This window comes from Pelobates fuscus, chromosome 5, assembly GCF_036172605.1.
Source record: "Pelobates fuscus isolate aPelFus1 chromosome 5, aPelFus1.pri, whole genome shotgun sequence".
In the NCBI taxonomy this organism is placed as follows: domain Eukaryota; kingdom Metazoa; phylum Chordata; class Amphibia; order Anura; family Pelobatidae; genus Pelobates; species Pelobates fuscus.
Genome location: NC_086321.1, coordinates 282392351 through 282415671, shown reverse-complemented (window position 1 = coordinate 282415671; position 23321 = coordinate 282392351). Strand labels below are relative to the sequence as shown.

The following is a 23321-nucleotide window of genomic DNA, read 5'->3' as shown; positions in this document are numbered from 1 at the left end:
AGGCGTATTTTCTTCTGTTTAAAGCGGCACTGTCATGCCGAACTTACCTTTCCCCAATCTCTTCCTCTTCTCTCCCTCTCTCAGGATCTGTTCTTCTTTTCTTCCTATCTGCTATAGTTTTCTTTAAAACTTAAGAAAAAGTAGGGACTATTTCTCTTCTGGAGGTTTCCTACGCAGTGACCAGCGGTGACCAGCGGAGGAGCAAAGTGTGCTTCGTTTCCGGTGGTCACAGCAATTTTCCCATGATCCTTAGCTTTCCTCCCTGTTCCCACGATGCTTCCTGTCAGTTAGACAGAACGCCGGCAAAACTGCCGAATTGCGTTCTAACAGTTTCTCCATTCGTGTTAGAACGCAATTCGGGACTTTGTTCGGATCGGAATTTCATTCGAATGAATGAAACTCCGATCCTATTCATTGCTGCGGCTCCATCTTGCAGCCGCTTAGTAGATAACTCCCTAATTCCCACGGTATTAGGGAGCTATCTATTAAAAGGCTGAAAGACCTAAATTGGTCTTTCAGCCAAATTTACTAAGTAAAGATTACTTAATATTAGTAAATAATATGCCCCTACTCGCTATACCGAGAGTAGGGGCATGTCTAGTAAGCAGTGAGCATCCTGTGGCCTGCGCGGCGGGTGGGGGCCCTAAATAAGGCAAACAATAAGGGGGGGGAGGACCTACTGTCCTCCCCCCCCCTGGCCCCCACCCCCGAGCGGTGGGTGGGGGCCCTAAAAAACAATAAGGGGGGGTGCCTACTGTCCTAAGCGGTGGGTGGGGGCCCTATATAAGAATGGGGGGGGGGGGGGACCTACTGTCCACCCCCCACCCCTGAGCGGTGGGTGGGGGCCCTAAATAAAAATCCCCCCCACCCCCAATCAAGGTGACTAGGGGGTCCCAAGCCCCTAGTCACCCCCCCCCCCCCCCAAATAAATCTATCCCCTACCTACCCCCCTCACCCTAAAAATAGTGAGGGGGGAATAAAATAACCTGTAAAGAAAAATTCAACTTACCATTTGACGTCTTCTTGTTTCTAAAATCTTTGTTTTTTCAGCCCCAAAAAAGGCCAAATAAAAAGCCATCATACCCGTCGAATTTAAAATAAAATAAAAAAATCCCGACGAAAAAGAAAAAACCTGACGCTTAAAAAATTAATCCATCTTCACCCATGGAGGGCTCTGCGTAGACTGAGCTCTGCAGGGGGGGGGCTTATAAAGCCTTGCCCCGCCCTGCAATTAGGCTAAGAACACTCTGGCCGGTTTAAGCCAATCAGAGTGCTCTTTGTCATTTTACACAGCGTGGGAAAATTCCATAGAACTTTCCCACGCTGTGTAAAATGACACAGAGCACTCTGATTGGGTGGCTTGAAATCCATCCAATCACAGTGCTCTGTGTCATTTTACACAGCGTGGGAAAATCCCAAAGAACTTTCCCACGCTGTGTAAAATGACACAGAGCACTCTGATTGGGTGGCTTGAAATCTATCCAATCACAGTGCTCTGTGTAATTTTACACAGTGTGGGGAAGTTCTTTGGAATTTTCCCACGCTGTGTAAAATGACACAGAGCACTCTGTTTGGCTTAAACCCACCAATCAGAGTGTTCTTAGCTTAATTGCAGGGCGGGGCAAAGCTTTCCTCATTGAGCAGTCTGCGCTGTGCTCTTGCAGTCATCTTTACACGACAGCCACTCCTAGGTAGAGTAGCAGCAGTGCTGAACTTTCTCCATTTATAGACAATTTGTCTTACCGTGGACTGATGAACAGCAAGGCTTTTGGAGATACTTTTATAACCCTTTCCAGCTTTATGCAAGTCATTCACATCAGGCAATGCTTCTTGTGAAAAGCAAACTCAGAACTGGTGTGTGTTTTTTATAGGGTAGGACAGCTGTAACCAACACCTCCAATCTCATCTCATTGATTGGACTCCAGTTGGCTGACATCTCACTCCAATTAGCTCTTGGAGATGTCATTAGTCTAGGGGTTCACATACTTTTTCCACCTGCACTGTGAATGTTTACATGGTGTGTTCAATAAAAACATGGCAACATTTCATTCTTTGTGTGTTATTAGTTTAAGCAGACTGTGATTGTCTATTGTTGTAACTTAGATGATGATCAGATCACATTTTATGACCAATTTGTGCAGAAATCCATATCATTCCAAAGAGTTCACATACATTACCTAATCTTGCATACAGATGTGCATCAATAAATGCAAATTTGTCTTGTTTATTACACAGCCGGGGTTATTCACCTATTCACCTGAGTTATTTATTTTGTGCTTTGTCTATTTGGGGTCTTTGGATCAATATTTCTATTACCCATGTCACCTACCTCTCATTCCTCTTGTCTCCAAAGGCATTTTGAGCAAGCTTTGGTCATAGTCTATCTGATTGACTTTCACTTGCTCAGGCAGCTTTCACAGAGTCTCTACTTACCAGTAAATCTGATCAGTTGTGAGTACCATGGGCTCAGCAGAGAACTCTCAAGAAGGATGAGCACTGCTCACAAGGCAAGGACAAAGTCATCACTTGTAAACCTGCAGCAGCTGGGCTAGTGAGCTTGGGTTGGATAATGACTGATTCCTTCTGAAGGTCCTTCCAAATTCTACAGAGACGGGGTCAGTGAGGAAGAAAAAAAAAAAAATTGGATGATTAAATGCAAATTATCTAAATTCAGAAAGCAAGTGCATCAAACGTTTAAAAACTAAAGAGGGGGCGGGGCCTGACTACAGAAGGGAGCAGTCGCATGTCGCTGCTGCTCCCGCTTATAGAATCACCTAAAGCCGATTATCGACTCACGGAGGCTGTGGACCGGTGCCTTGGCGCTCCCAAACGATGGGGGACATCGGAACCGAAAAGTGGACACCACACAAGTGGTTCTATGTGCCGGAATCGACCCACGCGGGTCTGCGGCCTACAAGCATGGCGGCGGCGGGGGAGACGGCCGCTCTCCCACTGCTGCAACACACGGCAAGGCGAAGCTGGAATCCCCGTTCCCCCCCCTATGGACCGGCGGGGGTTATCCCGGTCCCCACCAAAGCGACGCATATGGCTACTCGGACGGCACCAACCCACTCGAGCTTGGGTCCCGGACACTCCGGGCCCAGCAGTATGGCGGAGGCCCCGAGCCTTATGGAATCTGTGGCCGTGCAACCCTCAAGCCTGGAATTGATATTCCAACAATTTATGGACAAATTGGATCGACTCTTCGCAACACCCCATATACAAAACGGGGGCACAACAGATGGGCCGAGGAAACAGAAGCGGAATGGGTCTTCTAAGGGCTCTACATACCCTTCAGTGCCAACGCCGAAAACAGACTGCCCACCCGGGCCGAGGGTCATTGGGAAACTAATCCCTCAGCGTCTGCCACACCGCCGGATGCCTAACCGCCGCTGGCGGCGACACCAGGGCTACCCGAAGCGCCCCTCCAGGGAAAAACTTGGCCTCCAGCAGCACCCAAGTTTGTGGCACCATGACGCTGACCCCGCAAGGAGCCCGGGACAAAAGGGAGACCCAGCCGCCCTTACACCTCTCCCGTACTCTAAGTACCCCTAAACCACCGAGACCTATGCTGAGACCACAGTCCTTCAACGGCAACGGACACAGACGAACCCAGTCACGCAGAGCAGGGCAAGAGAGCCAGGTTCAGAGACAGCGGCGAGCCCAGACCAGAAAACGTACTTCACAGTCAGTCTCAAGGGGACCCCACACAGTAACAGCTCGTACCTGCAGACCCTCAGCACATCAGGTCAACCTACGACGCCCAGTCGGACTATGGGACTCTGTATGCCCGCGGAAAGGAATCGGGTAAGCTCCCCTCAACACGAGGACTTTTCGGCCACCAACCCTACCCACCGAAATCTGGGGGATTTGGCAAAACAGACACGAAAAAGTGGGCACTACCCTACCTCTTATGTTTAATATCATTTCTACAGGTTATTTGATTGACTTTGTACCAACTGAAACACCGTAGATATATGCTGTACCTGACATTAAGGTAGCCTAGAGTAAACTGATAAGTTAGCTTAAATGTATGGTATGCTACTAGCTGCAAAGGCAACTTATATAGTTTACACATGACGAAGCTCCAGGCAGAGTGTGTCTACTTTAGCTGTCAGACCTGCCTACTGTATTGCCCTGTTCTGCAAGAAACTTATCACATATTGTTCTACATAACCTATTACCAATCGAGATATACTCTGGCTATGTAATCACCAGGTCTGCTATAAATAATGTCTCTATGCATGCTTTCTATATGGGCACCAGCATCTGTGTTCTCCTAAACCCATGTTGTATAGTTGTACTTAGTTTAAGTTAGCTACTAGCTAGTGGCGAAGAGACCCTATCTCTAAACTCTGTTTACTTGTGTTGTGCAAATCCTAGGCCTTTGACCGTATTAGTTGGAGCCCATGGTTACATGACTACAGACGAACAGGGAACTAACTCAGACAAACGCAGCATCAACACGTTGCACCACATAGCGACACCGATCAGTCTGACATCCTCACGACACTCTCACCTAACAAGCTTGACACGAGTCCTACACAAATCGCCATAAGCGATGTGAATTTACACATGACTGGCAGTTATACGCATACCTGTACCGCTAATAAGCACACTCTGCTCTCACCTCGAGCACTAGTCGAAAACAACTATGACTAGCCGGATCGTCATATTGTCTAACCATACTCCACCGAATAGCAGGCCATAACATTCTAGCATGCAACCAATCGGACCTTATGCTTCCTAGCAAGAATTAAAGCTTGATAACACGACTTCACTTACTGTTCACCAGTTTTAGCAACTTATTGTCGTTATGCATGTTCATATAATATAAAATGAGGCTGATCCTTCTAGGAGATTTTGTAATTTATCATGACGCTTCTAAACTGTATAATCGCTGCAAAACTCCCTCTCTTCATTCTGTACCACCATAACCACTTGCCTCAATAAAATAAAGACTGACAAAAAAAAAACTAAAGAGAGAAACTTTCTCATAAAAATGTAAATTTAATAATTATGAGAATTTTTTTTTTTTTTTATGTTTTACTGTGACAGTGCTTCCTTTTCGTTTTGCCAAGTAAACCAAACGGAATAAATGAGAGGTTAGATTCTCATAGCTAATTGTGTAAAAGCACATTTATGAGCTCAATTGTTAATAATTTGATTGTATGAACTTTATTTTGAACTTTGTCTCTTTCCTTTTTTAAGCTTTACAGTTTACTGGAAAGAATTAACCCAGACCACAATTTCCCAGTAAGGTAAGCATGATCTCATATGGAATATGTTTTAAGAAGTTGTATTTTAAGTCTATTTTATAAAAAAAAAAGAAAAAAAAAGTATTTATTCATCTCCATCCCCCCACCCTCTGCCCGAAATTATTTTTTTAAAATTATTATTATTATTGTTATTTATATAGCGCCAACAAATTCCGCAGCGCTTTACAGTTTATAATTGGGGTCTGAACGTGTAGGTCAATATTGGTGCTTTAGAATAGTTTGACGAAATTGGAGGGGGGGGGGTAGAGGGGAAACATCTTTTTAGCTGCAAAATTCAGCCTTAAAGCTGCACGGTCATCGTCTGGGGACCCGCCATTGTGACATCGGCACTGATTGGGACAGGCAAAGGTGAATTTAACTTACTTGAACCTATCCTTCATGGGTGCCGCCATCTTCTCCCGGCCAATGTAACTGTTGGACCCTCGTGAATTTAAGGGGGGTGACCGTGTCACCATAGACTTTTTGGGGATGGAGTATGTTTGTGTACTTTATTATTTTTATTGAAAAAAAAAACAAAAAAACATTTTTTTTCCAATTCTAGCTCCCACTGCCTGCGTGCAGCTGCATTTTACATCCGTGGACTCTTCTCCTTCTTCCAAGGCAGATACAATGAAGCAAAGTGAGTGATGAAGAATATCAATTATTGCCTAGACTAAATGAATATATCCAGAGAATACACTCAAATTTGTAGCTGCAGATATGATGCAGATCATTCTGCATGGATTTATAAACTGTCTTAGCTAGGTATCTATCTATGCTAAATAGGGCGTTCCATGCTGTCATTGCTATGGTGATTGCTATAGTTGGCATTTGGTATTTTAATAAGTTAACATTGATCTTGTGCTGGTAAAAAAGCACATTGTCTCAGAGTTTAGATAAAGCACAAAAACGAAAAATAGGTATGAGCCAGTCGAAGTAATTCTGGAAAGCACAGTAATGTGGACACAGTGTATTTTACCTTGTTAGTGGCTTCGTCAAGGTGCAGTATGCACTCTTCTATTCTGATCTCACACCAATCTTATTCTTGCTGCAGGCGTTTTTTGCGTGAAACCTTAAAGATGTCTAATGCTGAAGATCTGAACCGATTGACGGCTTGCTCCCTGGTGCTCCTGGGTCATATCTTCTATGTACTGGGGAATCACAGGGTAGGAATAATATATAACACTATTCATGTTTAGTAAGTTGCTTAGCCATGTGCGTCTCATAGGTAACCTTTTATTTAGTTTTTCTCGAATACAGTATAACAGTGCTTTCATAAGTTATTAGTTATATTTTGAAAATCTTAGGGTTTTAAATGGGAGAAGGAATCCATACTATTCCACACAGCCAAATTTTCATTGTCACCAGCCTTATATCAAAGAACAAGTAAATGGTATACATATTACGTTTTTAAAGTCCTACTGTAGGAAGCATTGATTGCTTGACAGGTCCTATTTCTTTTGTATTCTTCAAATTGTGGCCATATAGACTATTAAAAACAAGAAACGTAGCCACTCCAAAGAATCTTTGCCGTTTACGAGAAATGTTCAGTATATATGACAACACAGAGGGTAGTCAAACCAAAACCTTACCTATAATAAAGGAAAAAAAGTTTTGTATTAGCTCCCATTTTGATGTCATATATTGTACTTGTCTCAAGTTGTTGTTTTTTCACTGCTCAACTTTTGCCATTGAGTGCTTTGCTAAGCCCTTTGTCCTTCCAGTATGTTTTATTTCACCCCCCCACCCCCAAAACAAGAACCACAAAGCAAACCAAAACCTTAGAGCAATAAGTATGTCACATGGCATTGATTGCTAAACTGCAAACGTACCTTATTGGAAAACATCTACTGCTTTAGATTGTCATATTGTTTAACCTATTACAGTCTTAAGCTTTGTGAGCAATTAATGTAACTCTTTAGTAGATAACATATTTCTAAAATGGGCTTTACCAGTTATTAGATAAAGTGATCACGAGCAGCTTCAGTAATGCATAACTTTCAAAGTTAATAATTAGCAACATGTTTAATATTCTTTCCCAGGAGAGTAACAATATGGTTGTCCCAGCCATGCAACTGGCCAGCAAGATTCCAGACATGTCCGTGCAGCTATGGTCCTCTGCTCTGCTACGAGGTAAAAACTGCCCTGTTTCATACTTCTGTTTTGGTATATTCCAGTGAAGTGGCAGCTGAGCTTCATGTAGCCACCAAGGCTTCACTAGCACATTATTCCCTGTTGGAGTAAGGTTGAGAACAGATTGCAGGGATGGAATATTTAAAACATTTGGTTCTGCTGGTGCCATCAGGCAGGTAGTCATACACGCCATGCAGCTCAATCCCAGAATGCTTTGCATGTTGGCACATCTGGAATTGAATTGAGGTACATTATACTTATTTCCGTTATTATTCTGGTTTAATCTAGTAGTTTAAAACCCATGGCTGATCTATGGAAGTGAGCAAGATTGAAAGAGAAGCTCTAAAAGCCAAATATATGATAACTAATTGGGAAAGGGTCTGGAGATGTGCTTGCTGATATTTTTTTTGTTTTGTTTTTAATAAAATGCATAATCCTGTTAGCATGTTGTACTATAATTTTTATGAAACACCTGCTACCTTTTAATGTGTAGATTTAAACAAAGCCTGTGGGAACACAATGGATGCCCATGAGGCAGCCCAGATGCATCAAAACTTCTCCCAGCAGCTGCTCCAGGATCACATTGAGGCCTGCAGTCTTCCTGAACACAATCTTATAACGGTATGTATCTCACTATTACTAGAGACTTCTCGTATTTTGCACACCTTCTTACCTAACATCTTGAGGGACTAATCTGTTGACCCTTATCCTATTTTTCCTTTTCTACTTGACATGGCAACAAAACAAAGAAAAGGCCACAATCTATCATTCTGTCGCTCTCCATTTGTCCCTCTATCTATTTAATAAGATTTATTTTAAAGGAACACTCTTGGCTCTTATCATTTCACTGAATGCATTACAATGCATTTAGTCCCTTGACCTTGCCCCTCCATTCAGTGTTGCACATTTTATGAACAGTTTAACCCTGAATGAGAGACTGTTCTTACTCTGTTATTAAAGGGACACTATAGTCACCTGAACAACTTGAGCTTAATGAAGCAGTTTTTGTGTATAGAACATGCCCCTGCAGCCTCACTGCTCAATCCTCTGCCATTTTGTAGTTAAATCCCTTTGTTTATGAACCCTAGTCACACCTCCCTGCATGTGACTAGCACAGCCTTCCATAAACACTTCCTGTAAAGAGAGCCCTATTTAGGCTTTCTTTATTGCAAGTTCTGTTTAACTAAGATTTTCTTATCCACTGCTATGTTAATAGCTTGCTAGACCCTGCAAGAGCCTCCTGTATGTAATTAAAGTTCAATTTAGAGATTGAGATACAATTATTTAAGGTAAATTACATCTGTTTGAAAGTGAAACCAGTTTGTTTTTTCCATGCAGGCTCTGTCAATCATAGCCAGGGGAGGTGTGGCTAGGGCTGCATAAACAGAAACAAATTGATTTAACTCCTAAATGACAGTGAATTGAGCAGTGAAATTGCAGGGGAATGATCTATACACCAATGCTGTTTTATTTAGCTAAAGTACTTTAGGTGACTATAGTGTTCCTTTAAATAGATTAACTTTTCGCCATAATGATTTAGCTCAACAAAATTGTGTCCTTGTGCATAATTTGCTAAATTACTATAGTTTGAGGACATTGAAGCAAATATTTCTGCAAAGTAGAAGTGAACAGATTCACAGATTAAGTCAAAATTGTATCCATGTTGACAAATGCTCTAAGATTAAAATGGTAGGATTCTTGCAGTCTTTATTCAACTTTTTTGTCCCCCCCCCCCCCTCCCCTCTCTCTCTCTCCTTTCTGTAGTGGACGGATGGTTCTCCCCCTGTACAGTTTCAAGCTCAAAATGGACCTACTACCAGCCTAGCCAGCCTTTTGTAAAATCTTTGCTAAAATATTGAAGGACTGATCCAGCATTCAACTAGTAGCACCCTTTTCATCCCAGAGGTCCATAATCGCGAAAGAACTCCATGTATTTTTATAACTTGCCATACCACAATTTAGTTGACACCAGACTCTGAGCGTGTGGTCAGGATACCCCATCTCAAAACTGCAGCTACACAATGGATGGGAATGACTTTCCAAATGTGTGCTCTAAAGACTCTGAATTCTGGAGACAGAGCTACTAAAATTCTGACACCCTCCGACAGTTCCACCTCCAAACTCACAGTGTACTGAAAGAATTTGTACCTCCACTACTTTTATGGAAAAAGAAATTGGAAGAATATACCACAACAACGTATCACAGCGGATTTAATACCTGCCTTTCACATTTTGTCTCCCCTCCCTAATAGAATTGAGAGAAGGGCATTTTTTTAGATTTTATATCCATAAATATAAATATATATATATAAAATACTTAAATTTTATCAACATTTAGACTTTAACATGCACACATACGGTTTTATGATATTGCTCCCCCTCTCCTCCCTTCTCCAGTGTGGATTATATTGTAATATTTGCAAGGAGATCAGTCATTTTTTTGACATTTGGATATAGTTTTGTAGTTTGGAGAAATGCCTCTTCAGACTTAAGTCGTTATATGCTGAAGCATCACTTGGGCCCCTTTGCTGCCACAGCACAAGCTGTCGGCTGCCAAAGGGGTTAATTTATCCCTCATGTGTAGGGATACTTTAATAGCTTAAATAAAATGATTACGGTCTGTTTTTTTTTTTTTTTTTTTTAAATTATTAGGAAATATTTTTTAAAACCTTTTCTATTTATCTTGATAAAGAAAAAAAAACTGTACCTATTGTAACCTGAATAATTTTTAAAGCAATTTTGGAAGCCCTAATCTGTTCCCTAACCTGTTCATTTTCACGCTTCAAATTTTCTGTGAACTTCTTAGCTGCAGTTCTCTTTTAGTTCTCCATTGAAATGCACCTAAAATATGCCCCCTGACTCATTGGAACTCATTACTTTGGTTATGTGTTTTCACCGTGGTCTCAGTCGAAGTATGAAAGGTTATGCAGTTATATTTTCAGATTTCATCTTTGTCGTCCATAACCAGTTTTTTTTTTTTTTTTTTATAAGTTAGTGTTTGTATTATCTCTTCTCTTTGAGTGTGTTCATGGAAAAGGTAGGGTGTATTCCCTAAGCTGGGAATTTAACTAGGGCATTGCAAATTTTGGGCTTAATTTTAGAACAATAAAACTTCTTGTAAACATTGTAGAGCATTTCTAATTGAGTTTGCAGCGAATCATAATTAATGCTGGGATATATTGGAATGGGGTTTTTTAAACCCAGTATTTATTGCACGTGCTTTGTAGATGTGCAAACACAGACCAGTATGCAAACCTACTGGTCATATTTTCTTTAATTTATTTGCTGGCAAGTTTAATAGCTTGGTGTATATTCATTATTATATATTTTTTTTTATTTCTTACCGAAAGAAAATCATGTCATGCAAACAATATACATGACCGGTCCATATTAAAAGAAAGAAGGCAAAATCCTGCCTCTTCTCCTTTTTAAGGCTTGCACAGTATAAAATATGCAGCCAAATCAGAGAGCCCAGACTAATATCGCTTAGGAACAAAGTTCTGCTTGTGGCATTGCACGAGCATGCTCTGTATCCTCTAAGCACAGCCTTTTCCAGAGATGGATTTTCCTAGCTAAAACAAGAGACAGGAAAGTAGCATTTGTAAATGTTCCCTGAAGAAAGATTGCACTGGAGAATTGTTTTGCAGGGGCTTCAAACTTCCCTTTCTAGTACGTTGCCAGACGTCACTCTGGGCCTATGGGTTTGCCACCTAATGCTGGGGTTTAGGATGGGACATCTGTCTTGCAATGTTGTGTATAACAATCCACTCATAGTCCAGCATGTAAACAGAATATGTACATATTTTCACAGTACTACTAGCTCATTCTAGGTAGTTCCACCAATTCTAGTGTGAGAAGAACCAGCCACCTATGTCCGTGCCTTTCCTAATCCTTGTGAAATTTACAGTTATTAATGACATTTCCATGTAGAACTGATGATCCTGTTTTCCATTATATATGTCACTGGTTTAACCTAGTAAATTGGATTGGTCACTTTGCCACATGTTGGCAGAGAGCAATCCACCATACTAAACTGCTATACGTCTATTACTAATTGTAAATGGTCTGCCACCATGTGCTGAATGACAGAGAAGCCAACATTGTCCAAGGATCCCAGAAGTAGTGTCTGTATTGGCTCTATCTGTGTAACTCCACTATAAATGGTTGAACTTGTATCCAGTTAAATTAGGCAACGTCATTTGCAATATCTATGAAACTAACAAGCATCTTGCCACATTATTTACTGAATAAAATACTAGATTTTAACCTGGCTTTACAATATTGGTTATAATCCATTTTATGTGTTTTATAAGCAGGCTGGAGTCCTATATGACACTAGAATTAAAACTACACTTCTAACCAAAGTGATATTCCACTAATGAAATAAAATAAATAGAACTTTTTTTTATGACGCAACATACCATAAATGACCAAAATCCTAAAAACAGAAAACTTGTAAATTTTGGAGCTCTGTCAGAAGACAAATGCATATGTTGACTTTAAACTTATTCCAATGAGGGCAAATGTGTATATTACCATTCTTTTGACAGGGGTAATATGTGTTTTTTTTTTTTTTTTTATCTCCAGGACTGGACAGAATCTATGATCCAAGTATTGGGAGCCCATAAAATTGTGCTGCACTTGCTGAACTTTTAGATTTATTCATTAATGTGAGAATTGTCAGGAATTCAAAGTGAATTTCAATATTAAGGCCTACAAACTGAAAACATACCTGACTTGGAAATTTTTCCAGTTTTCAGGTCCTATTTTGACCTTAAATTTTAATTTCCCAACAATTTCCACTTTAGTGAATAAACCTGTATGTGATTTATATTAATCACAATTCCTTGTTCCTAAAACATGTTGTTGAAATGGCTCCTAATATAATCTGTCTGACTCCGAAGCAGAACATACATTTCACCAGTCCTTTCTGTTCTGCGTGTGTTCCTGTCTGTATATGCAAACGCATTTGTTTCATTTAACATAATATAAATATTTTAAAAAGTAATGCATCTAAAGTGTATCAAAAGTACGTACAGTCTTGGCTGCAAGATATCGTTTTCTAATAAATTGTCTCACAGAATGTTTAGATCTGGCTGGTGCAACCTCAAGGATATGGTGTTTTTAATTATCAAATTTTCCCCTACAAGAGAAACTTGAAACCAATACCTATTTATGTTTTTACTATTACAGCAGGATGATGCTATTACTGATAAACTATTTGTACTTATTAAGTGTTCTTGCATAGCAAGACCACTTAATGTTATCTCACATATACCGTATTTTTCGCTCCATAAGACGCACCTCACCATAAGACGCACCTAGTTTTTAGAGGAAGAAACCCAGAAAAAAAATATTCTGAACAAACTGTCCCATAGTGTTTCTTACTATGGGACAGTTTGTACAGAATATTTTTTTTCTCCCCTGTCCCATAGTGTCCCCCCCTCCCATAGTCTTCTCCTCTCTCCCATAGTCTTCATCCACCCCCTCCCCATAGACTTCATCCACCCCCTCCCCATAGACTTCACCCCCCCCCCTCCCCATAGACTTCATCCCCCCCCCTCCCCATAGACTTCATCCCCCCCCCTCCCCATAGACTTCATCCCCCCCCCTCCCCATAGACTTCATCCCCCCCCCTCCCCATAGACTTCATCCCCCCCCCTCCCCATAGACTTCATCCCCCCCCCTCCCCATAGACTTCACCCCCCCTCCCCATAGACTTCACCCCCCCTCCCCATAGACTTCATCCCCCCCCCCCTCCCCATAGACTTCATCCCCCCCCCCCCCATATTCTTCTCTCCCATACTGTCCCCCTCCCCTTGTCCCATAATTACTTACCTGTCTTGTAGCGCTGGCCGGCAGCACAGGGCGCACCGCGGTAGTGGAACTTGAATTTCATGTTCCGGTTTCCGGCAGGACTGAAAGGAAGTGCGCACTCAGCTTGTGCACACTTCCTTTCAGTCCCGCCGGAAACCGGAACATGAAATTCAAGTTCCACTACCGCGGTGCGCCCTGTGCTGCCGGCCAACGCTGCAAGACAGGTAAGTAAAGCTTCATATTCGCTCCATAAGACGCACAGACATTTCCCCTCACTTTTGAGGGGAAAAAAAGTGCGTCTTATGGAGCGAAAAATACGGTATATTATTCTTATTATAGCCAAATTTACCACCCTAACTCCTCCCACAGTTTTTACACTACATAGACCATAATATACCAAAACGTGCGGATTGTTCCCGGTTGGTGTGCTATTACTTTGTGTAACGTTTTGTCAAATGGTTCACAGAATATCATCGTTCTTGTGGCGAAATTTGTCCCATAGGAATGAATGGCAAAATGTTCAAAACTAGAGTGGGAGCTGGCAAAAGCTGAAAAATTAGGACATGATTTCTAAACTGCCACCACTCCCTCATTTTCAAGCCCACCTACTCAAATCTTATATCAAAACGTTCAGCTATCCCTGCTGCCACTAGAAATGTCCAGGGCTAAGCCATAGTCCTGATAGTTTTCACAATATGACCATTTGTTTGCAACTCACGCCTTCCATTGACATTCATTGAAACTTCACTCAAGCCAGCTCAAACTTGAAGGGCAATTTCTAAACTGCGACTGTGCCTTCATTTTTAATACTTCAGAGACATACTATGCATCAAAATGTAGGTCTGGGTCTTGTGATTCTCATAATGTGAAGCTCTTCACTGTAGGATTTATAGTGTTTAAAATATGACCATTTGAAGATGTCAACCGCCAAAATACTCTGACCTGTGCCAGGCTGCAGCAGCAAGTGATGTCATAGACAGGGCCTTTTGTACACCTGCTAATGTTTTTATAAATGCAACTGTGAAGCACTTTGGGCAACAATGTTGCAATTAAATGTGCTATATAAATAAGTTACTCCGCCCACTCCAGTTGTAGACTACTGGTGGAGGCAAGAACACTTCACACAATTTCCTCAGAAATTGTAGCTTTTCTAGTTACAATTGTTGCCTTAGTGGTGGCGAACCTCTGGCTCTCCACCTGTTGTAATACAGATTTGTAATGCTTAAGTGTCAAGGGCTAGCTATCACTGCTACACTGCATGCTGTAAAACTTCACCTCTCCTGTTTTGTTTCCATATATTTTTCACATTAGATTGTAATAGAATGGCATTGGGCTTGTTTGAAGTTTGGGTTTGGGGGTAAAATAATGATCCAGATGTAAACTATGTATATGTCCAAATTCTTAATGATAGATCCTAGGAAAATTGCACCATCTGCAATTTAATTTTGTTCTTACACTTACATTGTGACTAAAGTGCTTATTCAATATTTTGATTCCAATCACTGGCATTCTCAATGGACTATTTTTGCAGTTACAACTTGATATTAGCAGTATTGTTGACTAAGTGAAGTGAGCATCCAAAGTGAATTTCAAATTTAAAGGAACACTATAGAGTCAGGAACACAAACGTGTTCCTGACCCTATAGTGTTATAATTACCATATGGCCCTTCCTTACCCCTTAAATATAGTAAAATCTAACTTGTGTTCAAGTCTGCAGCTGCTGCCTCCGCCCCGATCTGCCTGCTTGACTGACATCAGAAGTGATTCTCTGAGCATCACAATGCTTCCCCATAGGGTTGGCTGAGACTGTCAAGGAGGCAGATCAGGGGCAGAGCCAGCACAAGTCAAACATAGCCCTAACCAATCAGCATCTCCTCCTAGAGATGCATTGAATCAATGCATCTCTATGAGGAAAGTTCAGTGTCTCCATGCAGAGGGTGCAGAAATGTCCCAGGAAGCACCTCTAGCAGCCATCTGAGGAGTGGCCAGTGGAGGTATTCCTAGGCTGTAATGCAAAACTGCATTTTCACTGAAAAGAGAGTGTTTACTGCAAAGAGCCTGAAGGGAATGATTTAAGGTCACTTATTTTTTCTTAATTGCTTCCTCTTTGCTACTTTATTTTTTTAAATCTATTTCTAACTAAAAATAAGACAAAGTAGGGACTACTTTCTTATGTAGTTTTCTTACCTCTGTCTTTCTTAGACACTGGGTGGAGCAATGGTGTCAATACTGACAGCCATCACCAGTGACAGCTCTGGAGTATTGGATCTGTCTATGCTATGACTCGCAGGATCTTCCATAGACCTGAATGCTGTACTCTAGCGCATGTGCACCGTCTGCAAAGTTCCCAGATGGTGCCATGTGATGCTTTAAAATAGCCAAACTGGCTACTGCTTTCAGTTTGGCTACTCTGACCTTAAATTCGAAATTCACCTTGAATTCTCACTTAAAGGGAGACTCCAGACCACTAAAGCACTTAGACTTGCTGAGAACATTTATGGGTCAAGAGGGAGTGTGTGTGTATATATATATATATATATATATATATACATTGTAGTAGCTTGCACTCCAAGAAGACTTTTGTAGTGCCCGGTGCTGGTTGTGGCAAAGGTAGATATATGGGTGTAGAAACAATCGCACTCCTGGGACTTGGTTGAAGTAGTAAAATTTAGCTTTTATTTATTCCATATAAAATATCAACGTTTCAGCTCCAACATGGAGCTTTCATCAGGACAGGTAACATGTTACCTGTCCTGATGAAAGCTCCATGTTGGAGCTGAAACGTTGATATTTTATATGGAATAAATAAAAGCTAAATTTTACTACTTCAACCAAGTCCCAGGAGTGCGATTGTTTCTACATATATATATATATATATATATATATATATATATATATATATATATATATATATATATATATATATATATATAAAATTTTCTTATCATTTTGCAAGCAGTGCAGATTTCAATACAAATTTACACTTTTATAAATTAACCTGGTTACAGCCCCTTGGCATTCAAGCAGACATGTCCTGTTACTTCCTGATTTGTTTAGCTCAAAGGAACTAAACTCAAGAGCACATGTCTTGCAAAAGACTTCTCATTGAGCTGTTTTGGAAAGTCTGTGATTGGACAGCCACAGAAAGTATAGGCGGGGTTAGAAGGGGACGGCTTGCAAAGGCATCAGACAAGCTGTTTTTAAATATAATGCAATGGAAAAATGCAAAATTAAATGCACACAAGTTTTCATTTGGTATATCTATCTACTAAACAGTGATTTTTATTCATTTTGCGTTTGGGCAGTGGAGTGTCCCTTTAAGTAAACAACCCTGTAGGTCTTTAAAACTACCTTAAGTAGCAGTGGTTTTAAAACCATATTACCAAGAGGTAACTGTTATCCAGAATATAGTAATTTATCTGTATTTGGTTATCTTGAAATTCCATTACAATTTTCAAACCTTCTGGTTTAGTGACATAACTGGGAATTGTTGGAATATTTTTTTTATCTAATTGTTGGAATATGTCCAGAGAATTTAAAGTTAGAGGCCTAAATGTTAGAACTGAAATAATAAAGTAAATTGGATATTTATTTATTTTTTTTTCTTTACCAGTTTCATTAGTTTGGGCTATAATTTTAAATTCCCTTAATGTGGCCAGATTTACAGAGTTTGCTTCAAGCCCATATATACTTTGTTAAAACAAATCAGCTGAAAGTTTTTCTGAAATGATGGTGTTTCGGATAACCTTTTACCCTTTTCGTCCTGAAATTTGTTTTGCAATATAATAATATAACAAAATAGTAGTTCATCTCTCCTATTATGAGTTTCCTCTACCAAGGCAATCATGCCCAACCTGCTTGTATTTTCCATATTAAACAGCATCTAGGCAAATCCAGCATTTGGTTTACTTATTATCTGTCCTAAGAAATTGAATGTTTGGGGGGGATTTATATAGTAATTCCTTTTTGTTTCATGCTACTACATGATACAGCCACATCTGTGGCTGTTCTAATTGTTACCAATCTCTGCAAGTTGTCCAGTATACCATCCTGTATTAGTTTTAAAATATCTGTGCAGGGTGGGGGGCGGAGCCTAGCAGTGCAACTGAATAGACGCCATATTACATAGCTCCGAGTGCAAAAAATAAAATCCACTAAATATCACCGGCATCACTGCACACCCAGCCGAACAAAGGGCAGATATCGCAGCAGCACATCACCCTGAACCCGCCGATGCCTTTTTTCCCTCACCCTGGTGAAAAAAAGACAGAGCAGAGGCTCCAAGGCCTACCACGCCAGCAGACAACCCTCTGCATACGGAAGCCTCCCAGACTAGGACGAACCAGACTTCCTAACCCTGCTGGCAGGCAATATGGGCAATAGAAACCAAAAGACACCCGCGACTACCACCGGAACGCAGCAAGACATATGCCAGGTGCTGCAACACGCAACACCCACACCGGTACCGCGAGAAGCCTCACTCTCCCGAGAGCCCTCGACCTCAGGAGCCGCCGGTGGGATCTCACGCCGAAGTCCAACACCAGCACACAGAAAGACCCCATACCCACCCGTGACAGAAGCCCCGGCAACAAAATGGGAACTCCAAGACAATCCTAGGGCGATGTGGGAGGCGGACCTGGCAGCCCTCACGACGGAGGTACAGGCCGTTAAAAGGCGTACACCGACAACTGAGGGAAACGTGACAGACCTACAAAAGGGACTTCAAGCACTGAGCGACAGGGTGCAACACCTGCAAGATACACAGGCTGAAACGAACAGACAAATGCACATATTGGATGACAGGGGAAGGAGAAAAAACATAAAGGTACGAGGAATAGCAGAGACAATACCCCTAGAAGAATTGCCACACTTCGTGAGAAGGTTAGTGACATCCTTAATGCCAGTGAAAGAGGCCAAATACCTTGCATTTGATGGGGCATACAGAATAACCAAATCCCCAAGGGCCCCCAAAACTGCACCACGTGACGTCATCCTTAGGTGCCAAACTATGTCTACCAAGCTAAGCCTACTAGCGGCGATCAAAAGGAAGACTCCATATAACTTCGAGGAATGCAAAATCTCCTTCTTCCAAGAACTCAGCAGAGCCACATAAAATGGCGAAAAACCATGCAGCCCCTCGCGCAGACCCTACAAAAAGAAGGGGTGTCCTACAGATAGGCAACACCACACACAATGTGGGTCACCAAATAAGGGAAGCACTACAAGGCCACAGACCCTGCAGACACTCCCGCGCTCCTGGCGGCACTGAACTTACCTTCATGTCACACCGCCACCCACGAACGGCCGGGCACACAGCCTCGGATGAACTCTGACAACGATACATTTTCATCTGTCCACAGAGGAGATAGGAGACCGACGACCTGAAAATAGCAGACCCAAGCTGCAGTGACATATATGAGACTATCACAGTTTAAAAATGTTTAGCATGTTTGTTGATACATCTCCGCTTACTTTGCCTACAATCATACACCCACACACCGACACATGACTTGCCGGGACACCCAAACAGCACACATGACACGCACACACCGCTTAGCGACTCTCCCCCCTCCCCCCCTCCCACACAGGGCACAGAAGTGTCAGGAAAGAAGGAACACTAAGAGGACATGGGCTCAGAAATCCAGACAAGGGCCAGAACTGTGCCAAAAGCCAGAGCCCACACTAGCGACCATCTTACATAGATATCCCACTCACCAGAGGAGGAACCTACCCGGAAGATAACGTAGACACTAATAGGAATCATAGCCCCCCCCACCAGGTGAAGGCAATGCAATAGCAATGCCAACTCCCCCCTTACCTAAACCTAAATGACCTCGATCTAGCAAACATCACTGGCACACAAACCCCGCAGCACTACACGTGGGGGGGTCAACCGTCAACTACCCCTAACAGCGACCAATTCGTTGCAACCCAACAGACCACCATACCCATAAAAATGTGCACTACACTAACCCGACATAACTACTAAGCCATAATGTTACATGCGATGTTATCCACTGTATATGACCATGGTGTAAAAGTGTACACGTATGTTACATGCAAATCTGCACCAAAAATAAAGAATTATAAAAAAAATGTCTGTGCAGCTTGTAGTCGGTGAGAATCCTATTCCTAAAACCTATATTTATGCTTTTCATGCTCCTGGAATAACTGGATATAATCTCATAATTATAAATGTAGTGCAGACAGACACCCTAGGTATGCCTCTGAGTGGTAGTGAGTTATATGCTGAATTGCAAATTTGAGACCAAGATTAGAGAGTACAAATAAAATATCTGAATGTAAGACCTAAATTCTGCATGTCTGTCTTTTACAACGTAAAGGAACACTATAAGGTCAGGAATACAAACGTGTATTTCTAAGCCTATAGTGTTAAAAAAAACACATGTAGAGTTTCTGGCCCTTAAATAATAAGAAAACTTACCTTTTTTCCCAGCACTTCGCCCCTGATCTGCCTCATTGGCTGACATCAGTATTGATGATCTCAGCCAATCACAATGCTTTCCCATAGGAAAGCATTGTATTCGCTGATAACGTCAATACTGATTGTCAAACAAGGGGGTGGGGGTGGGGACAGGGCCAAACTCTTCCTTAGCCAATCAGCATATCCTCATAGAAATGTATTTAATCTATGCATCTCTATGGGGAAACTTCAGTGTCTCCATGCAGAGGGTGGAGACACTAAATGTCAGTCACACTGTGCAGCACTGCCCCAGGAAGCACCTCTAGCAGCCATCTGATCAGTGGCCAGTGAAGCTATCCCTAGGCTGTAATGTAAACACTGCATTTTCTCTGAAAAGATGCCGTTTACTGCAAAAAGCTTGAAGGGAATGATTATACTCACCAGAACAAATACATTACGCTGTAGTTATTCTGGTGACTATAGTGTTCCTTTAAAGTAGTAAATAAGCCCAGTAACTATTTACCAGTCAAAACGAATTTAACAATTCTTTTAACTGATAAAGCATAATCTTATTGAAACGCAATAGTATTAATGGGAGAAACACAATATTATCATAACCTATGATTTAGGGGAGATGTATTTAAGAGGCAGCTAGTAAGCAACCCATTGGCTATGTTTTTGAATGTTTATATGTCATAATCTCCAATCTTTCCCACAGTTAGGGGATACTAAGGGGAACTGACAGGTCTCAGATATTTTATCATGTTTACCTATCCTATATATTGTTAACATATGTAGTTGTGTGGTGTAAAAAATGAAATGTAGAATTCCACACCCCATTATCCTGCAAATGAACAAATTCCTAGCTATCTATCATTGTCATAAGCTCTGTTTTTCACCTAGGAGTCAGCACAGAGACAGCACACGAAGATAAGAGACCTTAGACTATGTTTCTATTTCTCCTCTTCATTTGCAATGTTTGCTCAGGCAAACTGAACTATGATGGATTATCAAGTCGTTTGCTAAATCTTTAAATTCACAGAAAACTCTGAAAATGTGATAAAATTCTATAAACAGATATCTAATGTTTAACTCCTTAAGGACACATGACATGTCATGATTCCCTTTTATTCCAGAAGTTTGGTTCTTAAGGGGTTAAACTTAATTTTAGACATTTTCCTGCTCTGTTACTAGCTTTCTAGACCCTGAAGGAGTCCAATGTATGTGACTTAGTTTAATTTACAGAGCAGCGGATAAAAACTTCTAAAGCAAGTTAACATCTAATTGAAATGTTTTTTTTCCATACAGCCTCTGACATTCACAGCCAGGGGAGGTGTGGCAAGGGCTGCATAAACAGAACAAAAGTGATCTAACTCCTAAATGACAGAGAATTAAGCAGTGTGGTTGTATGGGCATGATCTACACCAAAACTGCTTCATTAAAGGTACCCAGACCACTTCAGCTCATTGAAGTGGTCTAGGTGCAGTGCCCATAACAGTTTTACCTGTGGCTGTCTGACTGCCATGCATACGCATTTAACCCCGCTCCTCGCGGAAAAGAGCAGGGGACCGAGCCACGACCCAGCGCTGAGGATCATCGGCGCTGGTAAAAGGTAAGTAAAGTGGGGGCTGCGGTAGTGCCAGGAATACAGCTTTGTATTCCTGGCACAACAGTATCCCTTTCAAATTCCAATACAAAGACCAGTGATTTTAACAATTCCCACCCATCCTATAAAAAGAGCACGCCAATGTTAAAAAAAAAAATATATATATATATATATATATACACATTTTACATACATTCCTTTAACAATTTAGTATACACACCCAAAATTAAACATGCTTTTTTTGCATTTTTTTTTTTTTTTTAGGGAGAATATGAAGTTTATTTGCAATAGCTGCAAGCCATGTTCTTGACCTGTCAGAGGTCTCATTCATACTTCTTCTGAATTGTAGTGCAGCTTAAAAAGTGTTGTGTTCATTACGTCTTAGGCTAGTGTGCCTCCTGCTTCTGGAGCTAAGAGAAGCAGAAGAAAACCAGCTCTCTGGTTGAATGTCTGGGAGATGTGGCAGCAGTATTTTATAAAAGTTAAAAATTGTATTGAACTTGCTACTTTTTATAACTTGGAGAAAAAAAAGAGCACAATCCGCCTGCATACAGAACTGAAAGGGAGGGAGGGAGGGAGGGAGAGAGGGAGGGAGGGTGGGTGGGTGTCAGGAACTATACTAAACTCAATTATCTCCAGGCACAGAAAACACACATTTTAACAACATCCCGATAGTACCCCCTAAACACATGGAAACCCCACAAAATTCACATCCCCTGATAGCTCCGATCAGGGGAACCAACATATCCAAAAATCCCTCAGATCGGTTTAGGGGTTTGAGATTTCCATGGAAGTCATTATTTTGACCGACCGTGCACATGGTCATATGCCTAAAAAAGTTACAGGGAATCAGGGCTTACGGTCGGTCTCTCTTTCTGGAGTACAAAAGTACATAAGTCACATGAACTGAGTCTTTTAAAGTGCATTTGGCAAGGTATATTGCAGGGCCGGAGGCAGGAGGCTGGCAAGCAGATTCCACCAGGAGCCCGTGGCGAGGTTCTGTTTGCCACATATTTCTCCCCTCCCCCCCCCCCCCCAAGAGAAGACTAACCAGGTACCTGACCTGCTGTCGGTCTGAACCTACTTTAGTCGAGCAGCACACCCAACAACAAGTAGTTGACCTGGTGACCTCCGGTGCCTGGCTCTGTCCTATATGTCCAAGGCTGCTGAGTGGGCATCCGTCACCCCTGGTTTCTCCCAGGCATGGGGTTGTGGGTACATGGTGGGCAGAGGCAGGGCCGGACTGAGGATACAAAGCAGCCCTAGGGGAACAAAAGTGAGTAAAAACACTTTTTAAACACACACCATGACAGACACACACATTTCTTGACATTCAGACACTCACATACCATGACAGACACACACTTCTGGACAGACACACACACTTCTTGACAGACACACACATACCATGACACAGACAGACCATGACACAGACACACACACTAACACATAATATAGCTACCTGTGGGCGACTGGACATGAGTCTTGCAGGACAGACAACTGGGTCAGGTGTGCTGGCGGCCGCAGGGGGAGCTGGCTCCTGGCTGTTCCGGTGGCCGCAGGGGGGAGCAAGCTCCTGGTTGTTCCGGTGGCCGCAGGGGGGAGCTGGCTCTTGGCTGTTCCGGCGGCCGCAGGGGGGAGCTGGCTGTGTTGGCTCTGCTCCCCCGACCACGCGCGCTTCTTAAAGGGACACTCCAGGCACCCAGACCACTTCTGCACATTGGAGTGGTCTGGGTGCCAACTCCCACTACTCTTAACCCTGCAAGTGTAATTATTGCAGTTTTTTATAAACTGCAAAAATTACCTTGCAGGGTTAACTCCATTTCTAGTGGCTGTCTACTAGACAGCCACTAGAGGGCACTTCCTGGTTCCACGCTGTGTGAGGACCTCCAGCGTTGCTTATTTCCCCATAGGAAAGCATTGAAATGCATTTTCAATGCTTTCCTATAGGGAGCGCTAATGCGCATGCGTGGCATTGCCGCGCATGCGCATTAGGTCTCCCCGGCCGGTGGGCGGGATCAGTCTCGCCCACCGGCTGACGCAGTCAGAAGGAGGAGAGGCGCGGAGGGAGAAGCAGCGACG

At 42.1% G+C, this 23321-nt stretch overlaps 1 protein-coding gene across 1 annotated transcript in view; it reads left to right on the top strand.

Annotated features, from left to right (window-relative positions):
* MAU2 (MAU2 sister chromatid cohesion factor) overlaps positions 1 to 12618 on the top strand; it is a 32418-nt gene extending 19800 nt beyond the window's left edge. The window contains exons 14-19 of the mRNA XM_063455367.1: positions 5212 to 5261; positions 5821 to 5898; positions 6313 to 6424; positions 7301 to 7391; positions 7885 to 8012; positions 9156 to 12618. Of these exons, the coding sequence (XP_063311437.1) occupies positions 5212 to 5261; positions 5821 to 5898; positions 6313 to 6424; positions 7301 to 7391; positions 7885 to 8012; positions 9156 to 9230 (534 nt within the window). The 3' untranslated portion in view covers positions 9231 to 12618. The remainder of the gene's footprint in view (positions 1 to 5211; positions 5262 to 5820; positions 5899 to 6312; positions 6425 to 7300; positions 7392 to 7884; positions 8013 to 9155) is intronic.
* The last annotated feature ends 10703 nt before the right edge of the window (positions 12619 to 23321 follow it).